At 42.7% G+C, this 23,746-nt stretch overlaps 1 protein-coding gene across 2 annotated transcripts in view; it reads left to right on the top strand.

Annotated features, from left to right (window-relative positions):
- Window positions 1-23,746, top strand: part of mpped1 (metallophosphoesterase domain containing 1) — a gene marked incomplete at both ends in the record, with an annotated part of 149,285 nt that overhangs the window by 44,918 nt on the left and 80,621 nt on the right. For both annotated transcript variants that reach the window (XM_080754596.1, XM_080754595.1), the window contains one exon: window positions 1,691-1,872. In XM_080754596.1, the coding sequence (XP_080610722.1) occupies window positions 1,691-1,872 (182 nt within the window). The remainder of the gene's footprint in view (window positions 1-1,690; window positions 1,873-23,746) is intronic.

The raw sequence follows: 23,746 nt of genomic DNA, 5'->3' as shown, positions 1-23,746 counted from the left end.
CTGCTATACCAGAAAAATGTGGAACGCCTTACCGAAGACCTTAAAGGAGTGTGGATCCCTAGCATCCTTTAAAATTAGGGATGCCCCGATCAGGTTTTTTTTGCTCCCGATCCGATACCGATCAAATATTATTGCTTCCGATTCGATCCCGATCTTTCCCGATCCGATCTTTTGGCAAGGCATTAAGAAAAAAAAATTCTATTCATTCTATCACTTATTGCAGCACTGAATCAACAAATTAAAAACAAAGCTTATGAGTAGTGTATAGTGATATAGGCCTACTAGTGCAGTGTTTCTCAATCATTGTGCAGCGGACCTTTGGTGTGGCCTTTGAAATTTGGCAGTGAAGTCACGATTTAAGGACTTTTAAAACCTGTTTAATATCTCAAAAAATAAAATATAATAGACCATTACAACATCAAAAATAATCAACAAACTATATAAAAACTGGTAAAACATTGGCCATTTTTAAAGTTGAAACAAAATAAGTTAAGAACCAATTAACCAGTCTGCTTGAAAAGTATGCATCTGTAGCAGCTAGTTGACAGTGCAGAGAGACATAATTGCCTTCCTTTGATCCATTAACAAGGGGCCAATTACTACTTATTGGCATCAGCTGCCAGCTGGACACAGAGTCTGACACAATCACCTTCCCTCTGCAGTGCTCTGTCTGTCTCATTTCTCCAAAAGCCCTTGAATATGATTGAAAATGATTAAGGATTACTGTGATTATGGTAAGCTTACATTTCATATCGCATTCACCTTACCTGTAACTTTCAGTACTCCCAGAAAATATTAAAAAAAAAAAAAAAAAAAAAAACTTTTTTTTTCGATATTTTTTTCCCGATCTCCGATCTTATAAAAACGGCCATATCGGCGGCCGATCCGATCACGTGATCGGGATCGGGCAACACTATTTAAAATCGCCCTGAAAAAGCACTTACAGGCGGCAGCCGTTCGCAACTGGTAAAAACAAACCTAGCCCAGCCTTACCCTCCCCTGACCCTTCTTTGTATTTACCTACTGTATATATATTTTTTTGTATTTTTACTTTTCATTTTCATTTTTTTCTCCTGACTATATACTGCATAGTACTGTGTTCTATCCGTCTGTCATTCAATGTTATATGAGATACTTCAATGGTTCACTTGGAATTGTAGGAGTTGAGCGATTATATTTAGTTACAAAATCATGTGGGGTTCCCCTCTGGGGCTCCCAACCCACAGGTTGAGAACGACTGAGTTAACGCAGTGGTTTTACTGTGTATATTTTCCCATGGTATCCTCATTTAGGGCTGTCATGATATGACATTTTACATGACGATTAATTGTCACTCAAATAATTGCGATTAACGATTTAATTGTGTTTTTGTCGTTGATAATTACATTTCTGTTTTGGCTTTTAGGCTTTGAAGTTGCAATTACTGACATAACTTTCTACTTAAAAAATAACATTGATTGTGGAAATAGCCGATCTACATGCTCACAACGCGCCGCAATCGACGCATTGTGAGCTTGTAGATCGATTATGACGATGATGACAAAATATTTGCGATTATGTCAAATAATTGCGATTAGATGATTATTTATGTAATAATTGTGACAGTCCTATGCTCATGTGCATGTCTCTCTCTCTCTCTCTCTCTCTCTCTCTCTCTCTCTCTCTCTCTCTCTCTCTCTCTCTGACGTAGGGTGGACCCCATGCCCCACGATGCGCCCAAGCCGCCGGGCTACACCCGCTTTGTGTGCATCTCCGACACGCACTCTCGCACAGACGCCATCCAGATGCCCTACGGAGACGTCTTCATCCACGCCGGAGACTTCACCGAGCTGGGCCTGCCCTCCGAGGTCAAGAAGTTCAACGAATGGCTAGGTCAGCATCTCTCGATGTGTTTGGGGGGTGGGGGGGTCAGCATTCATAGAGGGTCATCATCATCATCATCATCATCACAGCTTTTCTTTTTCTGGGTAGAAATCTCCACCCTGAGCCTTCAGAATGTCCATTGAATCCAGCCGGTACAAGTGAATGGGGCTGTGATGGAATTTGGATCATATTCCATATGGATAAACAGTTTTCCCCAACCATAATAAAGTACTCCACACAATGAATGAGACCACACCGGGGAATATGCGTTTTTTGATAAGTTGTATTGAAAATATAGTCAGTTTAAATTGTACTGTACAAGTACAGTAGAGCAAAATCACCCATCGTAGCTCTCAGGTTAATAGACAGTTGACATGATTTTATATAGTTACTGTGAAGCAGTATGATGTAATATCGTGACCGTGGTCACCTCATCGGCTGACCTGACCTTTATCAGTGGTCAGAACACAACAGAATTGTTGATTAAAGATGGTTTGCCAGTTACATACTGTATCAGGCCCTTGTACAGTGTCAAGGCTGTAGGAACAACAACGTTAGAACAACAGGGTTTGTTTTGGAACAGGGTGGCAAACGGCACAATCAAAGAGTTAAGATATTTGACCGTTATACACAAATTGGTACACACTATATTAATATTATTTTAAATAATATTAATCCATCAATTCCATCCCCTTGTACCAATTTGGGATAGGTCAAAGAAAAATAAACAACAAGGGAAGAAGACATGGGTTAAACTTTTTAAAGGTATTTGAAACAGAACATAATAGTTGAACAGTTTAAGTCAAAAACATTTCGATAGCTTTAAGTTTTAAAGAGGAGAGTCAAAAGAACTGTATATTTCCAAAGGTATTTAAGTATTTTTAAAGGTATTTAAATCAGAATACAACCAAAGGTAAAAATATTTTGATAATGAAAGAAAAAGGACTGTATAATTTGGAATCATTAGGGGGAGTGCGTCAAAGGGCAGTCTGAGATTAAACCAAGGATATTTTCTGAGATTAAACCAAGGATATTTTCTCTTATAATTTGGGGCCTGTAACGTTTAGTTAACATGAGTTAGAATATTTTTATGAGAGTGAGGAGAAAATCACACGTTCCTTAAAATATATTGATAGGAAAAGGAAACCTTTGATCCATCAATAACAAACATTGTCCTGTCGCACCATGACAAACTTTATCACTAAATTTAGAATCTTTCCAAAGTTTCTTCACAGCCTCACCTGGGTTGATGGTGGGATGCACTACAAAGAGTGCCTTTAATGAAAGAGAATATATCTATATATATATATATATATATATTTTTTTTTTTTTACGTTTTGATTTGTTTGGTGAAGTCGCCTCACCTGAGATTGACGAATGTAGAATTTTAAAAATTTGATTAGTGTGGTGGAGCGGTCATGGTCCATTCCTTGCTTGACCTATGACCTTCGCCAGGGTGTCCCAGCCAGGGTGGACCTTTTGACTCCACAACAGTAAGGTAGGACCTCTGTCCTAATCATTTCAGTAAGGTTTTATAACCAATATGACATTTCAGTATTTAACATTTCCAAGACGAGGCTATGAGATCTTATCAAAATAAGAGAGTTGTATGTTGTGACAAGACAGCTGTAAATATTAACAAAAATGATATAGGAACTCATGTGACTTGAATCCTCGTACTCACGAAAAATGATCCTTCGTCACAGATCATGGGAAGAGATATGGACCGTCTGTCATAGATAAGTCAATTAATCTGAAAAATAGAATAAACATCAGAATTACTTGGAAGTTAAGACCATTGTGTGTATTTATGTATAGACATGTTTGATTTGTTTTAGATATACATCACCAAGGGACACGATTTGTGTCTAATTGTAATAAGTTTGTTCTGTTAGGGGGAAACAGATTTAAACAGGGTTAAGCAGAATGAAATATATATATATTCTGAAATAAAATGAGATGAAAATGTAGTGGAATATGTAAATATGAAATCAGAAAATGAAATATGAATTCAGAAAATGAAAATATGAAAGAAGTTAAAATGGAAAGATATTAAAATAAATTAAAAATGAAAAAATATTAAATTCTCCTTCATTCTCCAAACACATCCCCTCCCGTTTGGCACAGACAAAAATTGGGTGTGACAAAAATTGTAAAATATGGTCAAATGGGAAACAGATTGTCAAGTGTACAGACGTACAGTGATTCTGCTCACTGTCAGAGTTAGAGTGAGCTTCCAAGCCTGTGAGGGGGGAAGTGTACCATAACAAGATAAGGTTTTCCCAAAACAATATAGTTAGCGAGGCCTGCTGAAAGCCTCTCTATTAAAAAGGTTAGAAAACCAGAAAATGAATGAAACTTAAAGAAATAAAATAAGAAAAATGAAATAGACACATAATGTCTGTATAAGCTGTCAATAGAGTCTATTTTGAGTTGGTTGGGGGATGTTGACATTAATAATAAATCTCACACACACAGACCCAAGGCCTGTCTTCCAGCAGACAGGCACACTATCAGTTGTTTTTTGTTGTGTTCTGAAAAGAATGAAAACAATCTCAACAAGTCAGCCAGCGTTCAGTTGTTACAGGGAATAGTGTTTTTCACAGGAAATAGTGTTTTTCACGACAAAACAGGAGGACAGGAGAAAACTGGTTAAAATAAAATTGAAATAAAACAGTCAGTCAGTCAGTCACCTGATCGAGTGTCTGATAATCAGTCAGTCAAGTTGGTAGCGAGTTAGTGGAGTTAGTTCCACTATACCTGTTCTGCCATGTCATTAGTCCGTCCTGTCCCCTAAAATAAAATAAAGCCCACCTGTCATTGATGGGGGAAAAAAATTATTAAGACGTTAGGGGCATCACATAGAAACATTCAAATAAACCCAAGTGTTGGTTGTTATCAGTACGAGTGTAGTCATAACAAGAGTGAATGAGATCCCTTTTGAGAGAGAGAGAGAGAGAGACACCAAGACGGCCTCTCAAAGTAAAAATAAGAAAAATGAAATAAAAACATAGATTATCGAGCAATTCCAGCAATCCCCTCATAGTTTTTTTCCAAAATAAAACAATAATAATAAACCATAAACCAAAATGTAAGCATCGGTCAAGCGAGCGCGGGCAAGCAGCAACGCAAGCGAGCCAGCAGCATAAGCAAGATAAGCACAGAACACATGAATTCCGTAGCACTGCTCACTTCACCTTGGCCTGATTTTTTTTTCTCTTCTTTCATAATAGACAGACCAAAAATGTAACCAGGGGAGGAAAATGGGATTAGAGAGGATTAGACAGACAATATATCAAAAACATTTAACACATGGGTTTGTCAGTCAGAACTTGATATATATATATATTTTTTTCTCAGAAGTCGTACTTAGTCAAAAGTAAACAAAATATATAGTACCATTATCTCGGGGCGTCCCCAGGGTCAAAAGAGTGTTTGTTCTTTTCGGGACATTGTAATCCATGAAAGTCACGTAGCAGATCTACAAGCTCACAACGCGTCCCATCGCGTGGTGAGTGAAAGGCATTGTCAAGCCCTTCAGCATCTGAAAACATTGTTTGCGTCCTCTGTTCCTTCCTAATGAGGTTTGAACATCCAGTGGCAAATAATGTCCGATTTCTCCGCAGCTCCATTGAAATGTTCCAGGAAAGGTTTTTAGGCAGTGTTGATAACTGGGAGACCCCGATGATCCTAATGAGGTTTGAATGGCATTCATCCAGTGGCAATAATGTTCGATTTCTCCGCAGCTCGGCACATATCCATTGAAATGTTCCAGGAAATGATTGGGTCAGGGTATTAACATCTCATCCGTGTGGGTCCAGGTTTTACACGATAAAAACACTGCTTCTCGGAGCAGGGGGCTTTTTTAGCTTGAATGGTCATGTTTCTTAAAAATGTTCTTGGGAGCGCTGAGATAAAAAGCTCCTGTATTCAACATCTCAGAGTGGCCTGAGACGGAAATAAAAAATAAATAAAATAAGATAAGACTGAGACGAAAACGAAGACGTGTAAGCGTAAAGCATGAAGATTTCCGTCAGAACGTTCTGTTCTGGAACATAAAGGAAATCTACCAATTAAAATAACCACGCTATTTCTTATGTGATTAAGTAGCTGGAAACAGCTATTATTAATAAAATAACCACGCGATTTGTTATGTGATTAAGTGGCTGGGTTATTGCACTGGCCAAGAGATCTCCCTTCAGAACAATTGCTTTTGTCCTGGCTAAACTTAACGAAATCTTGTAAAGATTTCCTTCAGGACAGAAATAACTTCTGTCCTGGCTAAACTTAACGAAATCTTGTAAATATTTCCTTCAGGACAGAAATAACTTCTGTCCTGGCTCAACTTAACGAAATCTTGTAAAGATTTCCTTCAGGACAGAAATAACTTCTGTCCTGGCTCAACTTAACGAAATATTGTAAAGATTTCCTTCAGGACAGAAATAACTTCTGTCCTGGCTAAACTGAAGTCTCGTGCTTAATAACACCAACTAATAATATGGACAAGCATGAATCTGTGACCAACAGTCTCCTATGTCCTCAGAACAGGAAACCGCAGTCCCTATTCTGTTACTCAAACGTGCAACAAAAAGCGACAAAACAATAGACTAAAAAAAAACATTAAACATTAAACAATCAAAACGCAGCTTGGGCTAGAGGTAGCAATTCTCTAACTTAGCCGGTACAAATCTTTAAGTACTTGACCCATCTGTGATTTTTAGTCCAAAAAGGCATGAATAAAATCAAAACTTACACTGTGTGCTTTATACACACTTCTCAAGTCCCATGGTAATTTCTCCGCGCGCAGGAGGAAAAAAACATGTGGGAGAGAGTCATCATATCCAAATTCCTTTCTCCATATGGGCAAAAATGGTGCAATTGTGGGGCACCTAGAAACAACCCGTTTCATTTCCTCATTGTCTATTTTAGCCATTAAAGCTGTTATCAGTTAATTCTCCAAGCTTTGAAGAGACGCTTCAAACTCAAAGGTGTTGTTCCGTTTGTAAAAAGGTTGTTTAGATTTCGGCAGGTGTTTTCTGCCTCCCTGTGCCTTTCCCATTTTGGAGCTGGTCGGGTAGGTGGAGGATGAAATAAAAGCTAGTTTGCTTGCAGGGGAAACGTCTGATAATATCCTCGGCTGGTTGTTACTAGCAGAGATGAACGAAGTGGGATTCCAAAACAAACTGTCCAGCTGTATCGAATCCATAAACGTCAAATCAGTAGAAATCCGTAACTGGTTCTAGCAGCGGAGAAGAAAATGAGTCCAACAAAGTTGAGTCCCCAATATCTCCTCGGAGCTAATCCGGCAATCGAATGGGCCATTTGATGGAATTTGGATCATATTCCATATGGATAAACAGTTTTCCCCAACCATAATAAAGTACTCCACACAATGAATGAGACCACACCGGGGAATATGCGTTTTTTGATAAGTTGTATTGAAAATATAGTCAGTTTAAATTGTACTGTACAAGTACAGTAGAGCAAAATCACCCATCGTAGCTCTCAGGTTAATAGACAGTTGACATGATTTTATATAGTTACTGTGAAGCAGTATGATGTAATATCGTGACCGTGGTCACCTCATCGGCTGACCTGACCTTTATCAGTGGTCAGAACACAACAGAATTGTTGATTAAAGATGGTTTGCCAGTTACATACTGTATCAGGCCCTTGTACAGTGTCAAGGCTGTAGGAACAACAACGTTAGAACAACAGGGTTTGTTTTGGAACAGGGTGGCAAACAGCACAATCAAAGAGTTAAGATATTTGACCGTTATACACAAATTGGTACACACTATATTAATATTATTTTAAATAATATTAATCCATCAGGCTGACATTTAGATTGTCAGCTTCCTTAACCAATCAGATCTAGAGTTTGGCGTATTCTTTCAGATAGCAGAGCCCAGCTGGCCCTGATGAGGTTGCTTGCTTGCCACAGAAACCTAAGGCTTTTATTTTGGCATTGCTAGCTTCCCATAGCCCTGCAGTCTATGGATCCCATCCCTGGAAGTGGTTCCCGTTTCTCATTGGACAGTTCTTTCAAAGAACTGTCCAATAAGAAATGGGAACCACTTCCTCCAACCAAACCTTTGTTTCACTTCCATGTTCTTCTCAAGGAAGTTATTTTAGAAGGAATGGAAACACGTGACCACTGGGCATGCATCAGGAGCTCAGCATGGGTGCCAGAACTCGCACCGGAAGTACGATAAAATAAGCGACCGCAGTTTTCCCAGTGACCCTGAGCGCAACGGTGGGGGCCGATGGGCAATAGGCTTCCCACACTCCCGCGCAACCCCCCCGTTACGCTCAGGGCCGTTGGGAAAACCGTGGTCGCGTCAGTGAATGGAGCTGGCTTGATCAGCTCATGAACAAACCTGGAACAAAAACTATTTATGAACTACTGAGACTGAGACCTGTCATCTAATCTGTTCAGGAATATAAAAGAAGACATATCAAAGGTATTTTTACAATCACTTGCTTTTCGATGTGCACAGTACATAATGAAATAATAATAATAACAGTAAATAATAATCGCTTCTGTCTCCGAAGTCTCGCGAGATTTGGTTCCCAGACAGGAAACGGTGGATAGTCTCGCGATACTTGGCACGTTTAGAAACATACTTTTTGCTCTTTAGATAGTGCTATAAAATGACACAGAGCACACATCGAAAATCCACACAGCACAAAAAAATTAGTGACATGCCTTCTTTTATTTTCCTGAGCTGAGTATGTTATAAAGGTCTCACTTTTTCATAAATAGTGTTTGTTCATGTGAGCTGCTGGGAGGCTGCTCCACAGTCTTCCACCGAACTTCCGGCTGCAGTTTGGCACCCATGGTGCGACGAATCTGCCGGTTGGAACTGCGAGATAGCGAAAGGGGCGTGGCTGTCTTTACCTCTTATTTACCTTGGTTCTTCTGTTTACTCTGAGCTGAGCTACTCTGTTCAAGTTGCTAAATTAACTCACAAACAAATGCACAAATAACGAAACATGGCTGAAGGAGGAGAATAAACAGATTTGGTGTGGATTTACTGGACAACTTTTTCGAGTAGGACTTAAAGAAAAGCTTGTCATTGATGGACAAATTCAGCCATGGTGAGTTTAATCGATCTTTATAGGCTATTATTTTGTACTCGCTATGATTATTGATCATTTTATAGGCTATATGGTTGTTGGTGCCTGTGTTGCAAGTTGGCTCTGTCTGACTTTGCGCTAAGCGCGCGTGCGTGCGTGCGTGCGTGGCTGTGAGTGTGCGGCATGCGCTCGTGCAGTGTGTAACTCAGTCTCCGATCTCAACAGCATGGTTTGGATATCAGTGTTATATCTGTTGTTGCCTCGTTATGTCGAATGACACTATAATCACGTGAATTTGTACGCAATTCTAACCGCTGAGCTTGTGGGAGGATTGATATCTATGAAGGCCTGGCTATAAAATGCACTGCCCGCCACTAAGCCATCTGTAAGAGGGTCTGTACACACATCTGTCTGCGTGACTGTATGGATTGACTCTCGCAAACCTCCGCTGGCGCCGCAGAATACTTTGATAATATTTGGAATTCATCAATATCACTTCAGTGTAACCACTTAAACCCTCTATACTTTGTAAGACAGGCCGTTAATGTTATGCTGGGGTTCAAATGTCGTGTATGAACTATGAAGTTGTTTTCAATCTGTCGAAATGCAAAATACTATTTTCTCAACTTAAGTTTATAATAAAAATAATATGACGCTAGACTCTATGGGGGCCAGACAGTCAAATCAGGCTGAAACCTTGCCCAGATAGGGAGGGAGTCATCATGGTCATAAGTCATAGTCATAGACGACTGGTGTCATGGATTGGCCTAGATCCACATCACATGAAGCCTTGCCTTTATTCTTTTATCGTTTCACCGGCTGCATAAAATAAAGGTTGCACATTATAGTAAAAGAAATATAAAAGTTGTATATATTATGTTTTCCATTTTTAAAGATATTTTGGTGTCTGGATTATGCTCTGCTCTTTCCGACTTTGACAGATGGCTTTAGAGACATGGTCAGTGTGTATATCTGTACTGTGTCGCGTTGACAGGGGAAGAAAGAAAGAAACGCTGAGAAGAACCAGCCCTCAGGCCAGAGCAGAGAGTCCTTGGACTGTTCTGAATTGAATTAAAAAGCATGGGTGCTGAACAGGGGTGAAAACCCCAACGCCAAGTCTAAAAGGTTCCACTTGTGGAAACAAAGTTCAGCAAGGTTATAGAACTAAGTAAGGTAATGGTGGAGAACGCATTCCCTTGCCGAAGTTCTTTTCAGCACTTCTTGCACCACCAACATGTGTGATTGTTCAGAAAACAAAGAGTGGAGATCCAGGTCCCAAAATCACAGTTCCAGCAGCACTGTATAGCTACATGTGGTGTGGGGTCTCTCAAAGCAGTCCCATCAAGTAAAACAATGTAATTATCAGAGAACTTGAGGCTTGGATTGGGTAATTACCTTGCTGTGATTTATCTCCAAATAGTGGTGAGATGTCAGATGTCAGAAATTCAAAAAAATAGTCCCGTAATTGATTTACATTGCACAGTGAACCAGCTCTCAAAGTCCCTCTTTTAGCACATAAACGGACGCAATCAAAGCAGATTCTGCCAAAACCCAATACGGCACTTAAAAAAAAAAGAAAGAAAGAATGTACTGTTTGAAGATCTAGATACTGTACGTGGATTCTACCCGATACATACAAAGGTTTCGGGTATTCTACCCAATACATACACATTTTTCATAAAAACCAATGCCGTGCACATGCACAACACAACATTTTCGTTATGTGCTGTCATGACCTGGCTCAGAAGTCATGGCAAAACGGGAGAAGACACATGGAGTTCAGTGGTAAAAAAGAAAAGTTTATAAGTAAGATAAACTATTCAAAACAATTCAACATTAGAGTGTGATAATCTAGTGGGCCTAGTATGAGTATGTCAGTTGATGGATGTATGGTGTGTGCAACGTGTTGAAATAGGTGCAAACTATACCTGTCGAATTTAGTGCGCTATTAACTAGTTAACTCACAATCCTTTTAACTCATTTGCTGCGATGGCCGAGGAGCCCGGAAAAATCCCGCTGTACGTCCCTGCCACGCCCGAGGAACCCGAGGATTTGTTTTTATATAATGTAATGTTTAATTACACTCTTCCCCAGCCCCTGACAAAGTTTGAGCCTTCTGTCATATAGGGAAACCAAAATATCACACATCAAAGTTAGTGTGTTTGAAAACAAGAGTGTAATAAATGTATAAATCTCAATAAAAGTGTATAATTCTCCCCATAATCCACAGTGAAGGAACAGTGCTGGCATTTCGCACGCACCGCTGCAGCCTGGCTGGCAGCACAATGCGTTTTTTTTTTTTTTGTTTTTTTAGCATCCTCACTCCAACATTCAGCCATGCCATTCACACACCCCCCCATTCCTACACCATCTATGGAATTGGAAGTGAATCTCTCTGAATGGCAGCATGTCAGAATGGAGAAGGCCCCCCAAGCGAGGCTATCGCTATCGCAGTAGCTACAACAGTGCAGCTCGATCTAACTAGAGACCATTATGAATAAATCAGACACAATCCCGTGACATTTTCACTTGAAAAGCCCTGAACTGCCATGGGCCAATACAATTCACAGCTCCATAACGCCCCAGAAATATTTCAAAGACTCCACAACAAAATAGGAGCGACATCGCAGCCACAACAACAGCAACAACTAGCAGGGATGTCACAAGGGGGGGAAAAGTACGTGGGGCTGAGTTACTAGGGCCCAAGGTGGAAGGGCCTTTGATATTTTATACTTTTGCTATTGAAAAATAGCAGATCTACAAGCTCACAGCGCGGCACCGAGTGCCGCGCTGCAAGCTTGTAGATCTGCTATTTTTTAAATCCCCATATGAAGAACATTCATGGGGGGCCCACAGTGAATCCTTGTACCCAGGGCCCAGAACCGACACCTTTGCTTTAAATCAATACCACCACAGACACACCACATCTACGTACCGCGGCTTCCTCAGAGTTGGAATATCCACCCATTTCGGGGTCCCGGGGGTGGCAAAAGAGGTCAATGGACTAGATGGAGACTTGTTTTCCACTCTCCCAGGCCAACCTCCGTCAGCTCCGTGAAGTGAGGCGCCCTGCATCTTGTCTCGAAGCAGCCACGGCATGGGACGCCTGACTGCGGGGTCGCGTCGGCAAAAATACACCCCCCAGTGTCCATATAAATCCAAGCAATAAGTCGCCTCCTTTGTATGACAAGCTCCGAAAACATACATCCCAGGAAGAGCGAGGCCAATGAATATGAGGAAAAAGCGCGACGATCGTTTCATTGGCTGGGTTATTTTTTTACTTTCATCCTAGCCTCCCGTAGCCAGACTTTTACTCCTAACCATAACTCCTAACTTTCGGTTTCCGTAGCAGCCAGGGCAGCACCAGTGGGAAACCTGTAGCTATAGGCTGTGGTGAAATCCTGGCTAATCAGTGATCCGTTCTGAAGCCCACCTACTGTATCCGGTTATTTACAAACTCACATACATGCAAGAAGCGTTTCCGTATCCGGTATATAACCAGACCGGATCAGCAAACGCCTATGGCAACTGTACACTCACTTGATCACACTTCAACAAGTGTTTCGTACGTCACAATAAAATAAAAACAGTTGAAAATGGGTAACATATATTGGAGGGGGTACCATCCCCCCTGCTTATACTGCTTAGCTATATAAGATAGATAGATAGATAGATAGATAGATATACATATATAGATCTGCTATTATGTACATGTGTGTATAGCCTACATTGTGTGTGTGTGTGTGTGTGTGTGTGTGTGTGTGTGTGTGTGTGTGTGTGTGTGTGTGTGTGTGTGTGTGTGTGTGTGTGTGTGTGTGTGTGTGTGTGTGTGTGTGTGTGTGTGTGTGTGTGTGTGTGTGTGCGCGCGCGTGCGTGCGTGCGCGCAGGTACTGCAGACCATCGTGGGCCAGTCCAATATAAAAAGCGTATTTCTCTTTGTGTGAAGTAAGACGCCCTAAGGGCAAGAGGTGACCTATTACAGCACTATTACACAATTCCAGTTATACACAATTACACTTATTACACTAGTACACTCATCTGATAAGGCCTGAGGTCATAAAAATAGATATCAAGTGACTTATCTGCTTGAAAAGAGACCCTTCACAAAAACCTAAATAACTCCATTTCATTTGATTTTCAAGCTTGGAAAATCAAAAAACAAGAGTTTTGAAATGGCTATAACTATAGAATGGCACATCGTAAATACAAAATTATATTTTTGGGTGAAACTAGAGCTTGTCCTCTTTCATTTTCATTACTGTATGACATTGTCATGCGAAAACAGAATTTAGGAAAAATGTAAATATAAAAAAAAATATTCATTATACAAAATGGCAGAAAAGCCATACAGTACAATGTTAAAATGGCAGCAAATGAGTTAATGCCGAGATTTTTTTTAACGTGCGATTAACGCAGCTGATGTTTGAGCCTCGGTGCGCTCCGTAGTGTAGAGAGTGAGGAAGCGAATGCGCTGACAACAGTCAGTCAGTGTGTGATGCGGCTAGCAGCAGGGCTAGTCATAGTATGAGACCCCATAACTCTATGTATGAGACAGACAAAACGGCGGAGATTTTTGCAGCAGACAACCACAATATCACCGCTGACGGTGTCGCGCGCATCAAATACCGAAGCGTCGAAACGGCACATCTGTAGACAGCGCGAGCCCCAGACACACATGCTCCCAAGAACAGGAGCGCTCCAAGTAACTTGTACACAAGCACATAGTAGAGCACATAGTAGCTTACGTCCTTTAAACAGTGCTTCCCAGACCCCCGCACCAACACGCCAACAGTGACCACCAAATGCATGCAACAACGGCCAGAGAACCCACATAGCAAACAGGTTTGGCCCAAACCTGTTTGGGCCGGTTATGGCCCATCCGGCTGTTATGGCCCAAATCCGGCTGAAATCCGGCAGGTCTGGCTGACTATGGCTTGTGTGCCACACATCTCCAACGAGCCATCAGTGTCTCTAGTACTATCTGGCTGACTATGGCTTGTGTGCCACACATCTCCAACGAGCCATCAGTGTCTCTAGTACTATCTTAACAGCTGGGTTTCTCATAGTGAACTAGGGTGCCCAATAACACCAGTCCAGGGTGCCTCAGAATACTTTGATAATATTTAGAATGTATCAATATTACTTATACCTCTTATCTAATGCCTCATGCTTGCTTTGTTAAACACCCCTGAGTTGCACTGTACTTGAGTTATATTTATACACCAACTCTCTTCACCAAAAATAGCCGATCTACAAGCTCTTGTAGCATCTTGTAATGAGCTTGTAAATCTGCTACTTTTGGTGAATATCCCCTTAGAATAGGGATGCTGGGGTTTAGTGATTGAATGCCAAGTTTATTTTAAATCTGTCCTAATGAAAGATTTAAGGGAGCCTCCGCACACTCAAAAGTGTGCAAAATCATGTTCTTTATTTTCAGTTAAATAAAGTGCAAGCTTTTGGTCATAGACCTTCTTCAGGCATGCAGCACCTCGATGAGCGGTGGTCCTTTCACTATTAATCTGTCCTAATGGAAGCAGTTATTTTCTCAAGTTGTTATATGTTTGTTAGGCCTATTATGGACAGTATTTGTTATTATTCCAAATAATAATAAATATGCTGTATTTGCATAAAGCAAGTAGGCTATTTGTCTACTCCCATGTTGATATATATATAGTATAGAGTATTAATATCTGTTTAAGGTAGATTTAGAACAAATACAAAATATGCGATTAATTGCGATTAATCGTGCGATTAACTATGGACAATCATGCGATTAATGGGATTAAAAATTTTAATCGACTGACAGCCCTACTGCAAACATAACCAAATATGGCTTAAAGGAGTAGTTCCCCACCAAAATGACTTTTTTTCTATTGATTACTCACACCATGGAGACTTGAGTTCAATAATATTTGTTTTGTATTTGTCACATTCCCAAGGCAAAAAAATTATTTGAGTAAATTTACCCCCATTGATTCCGGATGGGGACCCAAATGCCAAATGGATTTGGGTCCCCATCCGGAATCAATGGGGGTACCATCCGGAATCAATGGGGGTACATTTATTGTAATCAAATTAGGAATGCGACAATATTAAACATATTATTGAACTCAAGTCTCCATGGTGTGAATCAATAGAAAAGGTGCTGGACCAAAGGAGAGAGGTCTCTACAGGTGCAACCAGTTGCATTACTTGTCCCCTCCCTCCAGGTAGAATTCCAAGTTCTCTACATTTAGACACCCACAGTATAGGCCCTGCTCACGCAGGATAGCCGCCACAGTTGCGTGTTAAACCAGTCCATGAGGGCAGTACCTGTATTTTGGATTCAAAGTTTCTAATGGATCAAGATGTTTCACCAATGTTGAGAGTTAGATCACGGCAAGGTAACTACACAACCAAAACCAGAAAGTGTTGGTGTACTCTAAGGGCTCTGGGCTTGATTTGTATTCATTGGGCACAGAATTATCTAGGTATTCAAATACTGCGTATGTTGTCATTTGTCATGCTGCTCAACAAGCTGCTATCGATTCCGTCCATTTTACCCAAAGGTTGAACACACAACCTGTAGCGGTGCTTTTGGTTCTGCAGATGCTTCTTGTCTGCAGTTTGAAGCAGCATGAATGTTCTTCATAGGGGGAGGAGGGGGTTTAACCCATTTCGACTGGGAACACATTATTACACGTTATTTTTGGGCTTTAACTATTGAAAAATAGCAAATATACAAGCTCGCAGCGAGAAAATCTTGTTTTTTTTTGGAAAGACCTACTGTATGTTGGTGGTACTCAAAACCTTTTCATGTGAAGGACCCCCAAAATGATATGTATTTGGCCACGGACACACCATCTCAAAATATTTCGTTTCCAGGGACCCGCCAGAAGCAAAATTTGAGTTACAAATGTTCACTTAAAAAATACATACAGTATATTCAAACACATAGCAGATCTACAAGCAGATCTACAAGCTCGCAGCGCGGCACTTGGTGCCGTGCTTTGAGCTTGTATATCTGTTATTTTTCAATAGCTAAAGTATAAAATAAAGTATGAAATAAAATAATGTAATGCCCTCATCTGAAACACAAACTCAGAGCAGGAGCGGTGTGCGCGAGGTGCTTTGTGCTCTGCTGCTGCTGCTCGTCTCTGTGCTGAGGGAGGAGGGGGGAGAGAAGTGGGGGAGATAAGGGGAGAGCTTGTATTGGTGTGTGTGTGTGTGTGTGTGTGTGTGTGTGTGTGTGTGTGTGTGTGTGTGTGTGTGTGTGTGTGTGTGTGTGTGTGTGTGTGTGTGTGTGTGTGTGTGTGTGTGTGTGTGTGTGTGTGTGTGTGTGTGTGTGTGTGTGTGTGTGTGCGTTCGCGTGCGCGCAGGGAGGGCTTCCCATGCAGCCCCCCTAAAGGGAGCCGGCAGGGAGTGCGAGCTGAAAAACCCGCTAGCTTGCACTCCGACGGCGAGCAAGGCGACGGGAGAGACGGAGAGCAAGAGATAAAACCCAAGCCAAACACGGTGCCGTGGCGTCTGAAGTCTGTCTGTCTGTCTCTCTCTCTCTCCGTCTCCCCCCTCTCTATCTCTCTCTTCTCTTTCTCTCTATCTATTCCTTTCTCTCTTGCCTGGCTCCCCTCTCATTTTATGTTTTCCCTCTCGCAACTCTTTCTATCGTCTGCTCATATAAATATTTATAATCTGGGTGCTATTCCTATTCACTCACATCCCTCTGTATGTGGCTCTGCCGCACTCTGTCCTACACACACACACACACACACACACACACACACACACACACACACACACACACACACACACACACACACACACACACGCTACGTTGTCATTCTATGGATGAATGTAACTCCTGCTGTTTGGTGTGTGTGTACAGAGCAGATTTACAGGGAGATCAGGATTAACGCTATATGGGCCCGCATTAATTTCCCCCCGGTATCAAACTATATCACCAACGAACAGCAGCATCCGTGCACCAGGTGAACACTGCTCATCATCCCCATCCCCATGCCCTACTGTCCCTCTGCTCTGGGCCTGCTCCCTGCCTCTGATGCATCCAAAAAGTCATTCTTCTTCTTCTTTCATCATTCTGCCTTTGTTCAAATCCTGCTCTCTCTCTCTCTCCCTCTCGCTGGCTCTCGGCATGGAGGATGGTGGTGCGAGCCCCCTCCTCTCTCTCTCTCTCTCTCTCTCTCTCTCTCTCTCTCTCCTCCTTTCCACGGGGGCTCTGTGGCAGCCAGCTCTCTGCGATTCCTCTCCCGGCTCTTATTTTTAGCAGGAAGTCGGCTCTCGGGGCCCCTGGCAGCCGCTCAAAGCTTTGTCAGGGCTGGTGAGCACTGCAGGAGAGAGAGAGGGAGAGGAGAGGGACGGAGACAGGGGCGTCACAAAGGGGGGGGGGGGGGGGGGGGGGGAGTGGGACTGAGTTACGAGGGCCCAAGGTGGAGGGGCCTTAATTATTTTATACTTTAGCTATTGGAAAATAGCAGATATACAAGCTCACAGCGTGGCACCGAGTGCCGCACAAAACTTGGAAGGATTTGAAATATTCAGATATAAATGTACACATTTTCACTATTCTTCAAAAATAGCAGATATAAGCTCGCAGCGCAATAGCTAAAGCACAAAATGTGAGTGAACCCTTTCACCCAGGGCCCCGAATTTGGTGTGACACCCCTGGACAGAGGAGAGGGGGAGAGGGAGAGAGAGAGGGAGAGAGAGAGGGAAAGAGAGAGGAGATGAAAAGAGAGGAGGGAGACTGGGAGGAGAGGAGAGCAGCGGTGAGTTGAGGAAATCCGGGGAATTCAGGGGAGGGAGCGACGGGAAAGGAAGAGGAGTTGGAAATTGAAAAGAGAAGAACGGCGAGCGGCGGAATAGAATAAAGCGGGTAGCGTGTGTGTGTTTGGGGGTGGTTTCTTTTCTTTTGGGTCCATGCTTCTCCCCCTAGGGGTGTCGCACCAAATTCTGGGCCCTGGGTACAAGGATTCACTGCGGGGCCCCCCATGAATGTTCTTCATAGGGGGAGGAGGGGGTCTAACCCATTTAGACTGGGAACGCACTATTACGCATCACTTTTGTGCTTTAACTATCGAAAAATAGCAGATGTACAAGCTCGCGGTGAGCTTGTAGATCTGCTATTTTTGAAAAATCGTGATTTCTTTTTGGAAAGAACTACTGTATGTTTCTATGTCAGTGGTGCTCAAACCTTTTCATGTGAAGGACCCCCCCCAAAATGATATGTATTTGGCCCACGGACCCCCCATCTCAAAATATTTAGTTCCAGGAGCCCGCCAGAAGCAGTTACAAATGTTCGCTTAAAAAATACATATATTCAAACACATTTTCACGACTTTTCAAAAATAGCAGATATACAAGCTCGCTGCGAGATTGTACATCTGCTATTTTTCAATAGCTAAAGTGTAAAATATTTTAGGCCCCTCTCCACCTTGGGCCCTAGTAACTCAGTCCCCCCCCCCCTTGTGACGCCCCTGTTCTCCCCTGAGAAAGGCCTGCTGTACCTGGGTGGACTCCGTCCCCCGGAGACCCGCCAGGTTCTGACACCAAAGTTCTGCAGCCAAAGTTCTGCACTCCATTGTCATGGTAATCCATATCTGGTAACACTGGCTGTGTGTGTGTGAGTGTATGTGAGGTAATTATACAGTAGAATTCTACAGCTTTTCTTGTAAATGGAGTTAACACTGTACTGTCACTGGAAGGGACTATGGTAAGAGCAGAGGTTCTCAGCCTGTGGGTCGGGACCCCCAGGGGGGTCCCCAAGTTATTTTGGGTGGTCCCCAGATGATTAACTTAATGTGCAATGTTGTTTTATCACTCAACAGTAAACAAAACCAACATAACGTGTATAGAGGGTATCTGCACATTTCTAAAGTAACAATTTAAGGACTTTTTAGTACTAGATATATTAGAGGCAGAAATTGTGAAAATAGCCGATCTACATGAACGCAAGGCGTTGTGAGCATGTAGATCTGCTATTTTCACAATAGAACCGTGTTATACAAAATGTAATGCCTCAACTCTTAGTGCTCGTAGGGTGGGCGGGTCCCCAGTTAAAATATGATTATTTTGGGGCTCACGGCCTGAAAAGGTTCAGAACCACTGGGTAAAGAGGACTTGAAATGGGGCGCCCGCTAGCCTAGTGGTCAAGGCGCATACCACATACTAGGCTATGATGCCTGCTGGCGTCGCCGGTTCGATTCCCGATCCGGACGACCTTTGCCACATGTCATTCCCCATCTCTCCCATTTCCTGTCAGTCTACTATCCTATCAATTAAAGGCATAAAAAGCCCAAAATAGTCTACTTGCCAGCCCATAGAGCCCCATTGTGAACCCGGACATATTGAGTACAATAAGGTTTTATGTTGTAAATGTTGAGTAAGGGTCCCCAGCATGTAGAAACTGCCGGATGCTAACTTGCATATGTTGAGCAATTTTCATAATTTGCATAATTCGATTTATTTAGCATAATCCCCCATAATAATGGATAATATGTCAAAAACTGATTGGCTGATTTGAACAATGTTGGAGTGGTTTTGGGGGTTATTGAGGATGCTGAATCCATTTTAAGAGGCATCTGAAAACACACATGTTCAGACAGGCCTTTGGTCACTTATAGGCATCCTTGTTTTTTACTGTTCTTTTGTATTCCGTGTTACTGTGGGTGTTTTAATTTATTGATGTCTTCTCTGCAACTGTAGAGCTTATTTTTATTTTATTTTGTATCTCTGCAACTGTAGAGCTTACTTTTATTGAGTATTGTTGCGAACGTAGGTCGCATTTACTATCAAACCCTGCACAAAGTGTCAGTCCGTCAGTCTGTCTGTCACACCTCACACGTCACACTCTTGCCCTGCTCATATCTCCGCAACCGTTGCCCCGATCCATGCCAAATTTTGCACACACACTCCTTACCTGCCAAACTACAACCTCCAAGGAGCTCCAGGGACCCCCAGGTCCCTGGGGGACCCCCAGATGTAAAAAATGACCAAATGTGCTAAACTGACCACCCCAACGGGGCTGCTCACGGGGAATTCCCGGGGACCACCCACTCCTCGTGCTCCAGAACGGATGCAAAAGTGGTGGCGCCCCCAGTGGAGGACCCCCTACACTGCAGCTCACATAAAATGCCGTAACTCCGGCTAGGAGCGACCGGGACAGCCGGGCCCGGTACCTATTCGTCCGCCTTGCCGGCGCGGAGACCCCACCCCTCATTTCTCACATGGCCCTCTTCTAGCGCCACCATGAGGCCGATTCTTGCAAAACACATTTTTGGACACTGCTCCTACAATTTTTGCCCTAAAATCACGCAAATCGGTACACAGTATGTCTACACTCATCCCATCAACATGAATCTCTCCCATATAGCGCCACCTCCAGGCCGATTTTTAAAAACACATTTTTGGACACTGCTCCTACAGATTTTGCCCTAAAATCACAAAAAACACTACACAGTATGTCTACACTCATCTCATCAACATGGATCAGGAAGATTTTGGCAAAACACATTTTTGCCCTATTTGTGGAGATAAGTGACCTACGGTCGCTTATCTCCCGATTAGGGAGCCTTACTGGTGTATCTGTAAAGCACTCTGTGCATTCGTGCTGTGAAGATGTGCTATATAAATAAAGTTCATTCATTCATTCATTCATTTTCTAAATTCAAAATGGCCGTTTTAAACCGGAAATGGCCTTATACCAACTTAAAGTGGGGTGATTTTGATACGTTTTTATGTTGTATATGCCCATTTCCGGTTTAAAACGGCCATTTTGAATTTAGAAAATGTCGGAAATGGATTCAGCATTCTCAATAACCCCCAAAACCACTCCAATATTGTTCAAATCAGCCAATCAGTTTTTGACATATTATCCATTATTATGGGGGATTATGCTAAATAAATCAAATTATGCAAATTATGAAAATTGCTCAACATATGCAAGTTAGCATCCGGCAGTTTCTAAATGCTGGGAACCCATACTCAACATTTCTAACATAAAACCTTATTGTACTCAATATGCAAGGGTTCAGATTCTGGCAAGCGGACTAAAAACTAATCTTAAAAAAAAAGAGGACTTGAAATGACAGCTTTTGGGGTGAAAACCGCTCTGGGTGGAGTGAGTCTGGAGTGTGATTCAGCGGCACACAGGTGCGAGAATGGAAGACATAGTGGTTGACAAAGAAAATAACATTTTTCTTAAAAGGCGAGCGCACGGTTGGAGACGTCTAGCGCGAGCAAGAAGCACTCCCAATCCAATTCCCTCCAATAATGGACTCTTTGATCAGCTTTCAATGCTTTTCCTACAGCATGTCAACATGCACTTGTGGCGGGGCATGAGTGCATGCATACACTTTCACGCACGTACAAACAACTTGGAACAGACTCGACAGTAAACGACTACCACATGAGCGCTGGTTTTGTAAGCCACGGCAATGTGCATGCCATGCACATGCACACACAAATTGTGTGTGTGTGTGTGTGTGCGCGTGTGTGTGCGTGTGTGTGCGTGTGTGCGTGTGGTGTCGCACCAATTTCTGGGCCCTGGGTACAAGGATTCACTCACATGTTGTGCTTTAACTATTGAAAAATAGCAGATCTACAAGCTCGCAGCGCGGCACCGAGTCCCGCGCTGCGAGCTTGTAGATCTGCTATTTTTTTAAAATCTTGAAAAGTCTTTGAATGTTTCAAATCCTTCTAAGGTTTTTTGAAAAACCTATGTTTCTGTCAGTGGTGCTCAAACCTTTTCATGTGAAGGACCCCCAAAACGATATGTATTTGGCCCACGGACCCCCATCTCAAAATATTTAGTTCCATGGACCCTCTAGAAGCAAAATTTCAGTTACAAATGTTTGCTTAAAAAATACATAAAGATTTGCACACATTTTCACGACTTTAAAAAAAATTGCAGATCTACAAGCTTTAGTAACTCAGTCCTACTCTCCCCCCTTGTGACACCCCTGGTGTGTGTGTGTGTGTGTGTGTGTGTGTGTGTGTGTGTGTGTGTGTGTGTGTGTGTGTGTGTGTGTGTGTGTGTGTGTGTGTGTGTGTGTGTGTGTGTGTGTGTGTGTGTGTGCGTGCGTCTGCTTGGTTTTGAGTGGTGGATTTCTTTTTACATGCATGGTGTGCGCTTTGTGGCGCGGGGCTGGAAAGCCTCTGCACCGCATGTTCCAAGCTCTGCTCTCTTGTTTAAATATGGATCTCATTGTGCCTCTGGAGTCGCCACCGGGTCAAGAGAGGAGCAGCTTTAATTCTTAAAACGCTGTGTTCTCCTTCTGTCTGCAGTCTGTTTTTTTTATTTTTTCACTCTTGCCCTCTGTCTTTTAGCTCTTGTTTTTTCCCCACCTCTCTCTCTATCTCTCTGTCTCTCTCTCTCTCCTGCTCTTGCTCTCTCTCTCTTTATTCCCTGCCTGCAGGGGTGTCACAAGGGGGGGGAGTGGGACTGAGTTACTAGGGCCCAAGGTGGAGGGGCCTTAAGTATTATATACTTTAGCTATTTTTTTTTAAAAGTTGTGAAATTGTGTGCAAATCTTTGAATATATGTATTTTTTAAGCGAACATTTGTAACTCAATTTTGCTTCTGAGGCGTCCCTGGAACTAAATATTTTGAGATGGGGGTCCGTGGCCATATACATATCATTTTGGGGGTCCTTGACATGGAAAAAGTTTGAGCACGACTGACATAGAAACATAGGTTTTTCAAAAAAACTTTAGAAGGATTTGAAATATTCAAAGACTTGCACAACTGTTCACGATTTTTTTCCAAAATAGCAGATCTACAAGTGAGCTGTGAGCTTTTATATCTGCTATTTTTCAATAGTCAAAGCACAAAATAATGTGTTCCCAGTCTAAATGGGTTAAACCTCCTCCCCCTATGAAGAACATTCATGGGGGGCCCGCAGTGAATCCTTGTACCCAGGGCCCAGAATTTGGTGCGACATCCCTGCCTGCCTGTCTCCTGCTTCCTCAGTCTCCAGGTTTCTGGGTCCATCGACTCGGTGTCTTGGGTACAACTCTTTATTTAGCGCAGTTGCTCCGCTCTGTTCCCCTTTACTGCTGAATAATAGATAAGTGACGCCTATGATGTGATTGCTGTGTAGGCACTTTAGTGTGTGTGCGTGTGCGTGTGCGTGCGTGTGCGTGTGTGTGCGTGTGCGTGTGTGAGCACACGCGCGCGCATGTGTGTGCGTGCACGCGCGTGTTAGTGTGTGCTCGGCTGCTCGCGTGTGCACGTGTCTTTTGTTTTTTGCACAATGTGTCTGCACCTGCCTGCTTGTGTGTGTATTTGGGAGAGTGTTTTTTGCAGGTCTTTCAGTCCGAGAGTGTATCAAAAAGGCAACTGGGTTAAGGCAGCGGAAGCTTGTGATTGGCTGCACGGAGGTGCCGAAAGTCGGAGGTGCTGAAAGTCGGGACCTAACCTTAACCCTAAGTAAAACTAACGCTGGTGAATGCTAACCTGGCGAAATACTAACCTGCCAAAGCTGGTGAATGTTAAACCGGTCGGACCAACGGTGCTTAACCCAGTTGCCTTTTTGATACACTCGGACTGAAAGACCTGCAAAAAAAAAAAACACTCTCCTGTGTGTATTCTGCGGTTAGTGTGTGGCCTCTTTGTGTGTTCAGGTGAATGTGTTTGTGTGTGATTTGTGGTGCTTCTGTTTGCCTCCGTCAGGTGTTGTACTGAATCCCCCCTCCCCATAGACCTCCTACCTACTCCATCTCCATCTCCATCTCTCTCTCTCTCTCTCTCTCTCTCTCTCTCTCTCTCTCTCTCTCTCTCTCGTCCCTGTAGAGCAGACAGCAGTAG

The sequence above is a fragment of the Nannobrachium achirus genome (assembly GCF_963921795.1).
Source record: "Nannobrachium achirus genome assembly, chromosome: 23".
NCBI classification, from domain to species: Eukaryota; Metazoa; Chordata; class Actinopteri; order Myctophiformes; family Myctophidae; genus Nannobrachium; species Nannobrachium achirus.
Note: the sequence above shows the minus strand (reverse complement) of the source record. Positions and strands in the feature narration are given on the sequence as shown.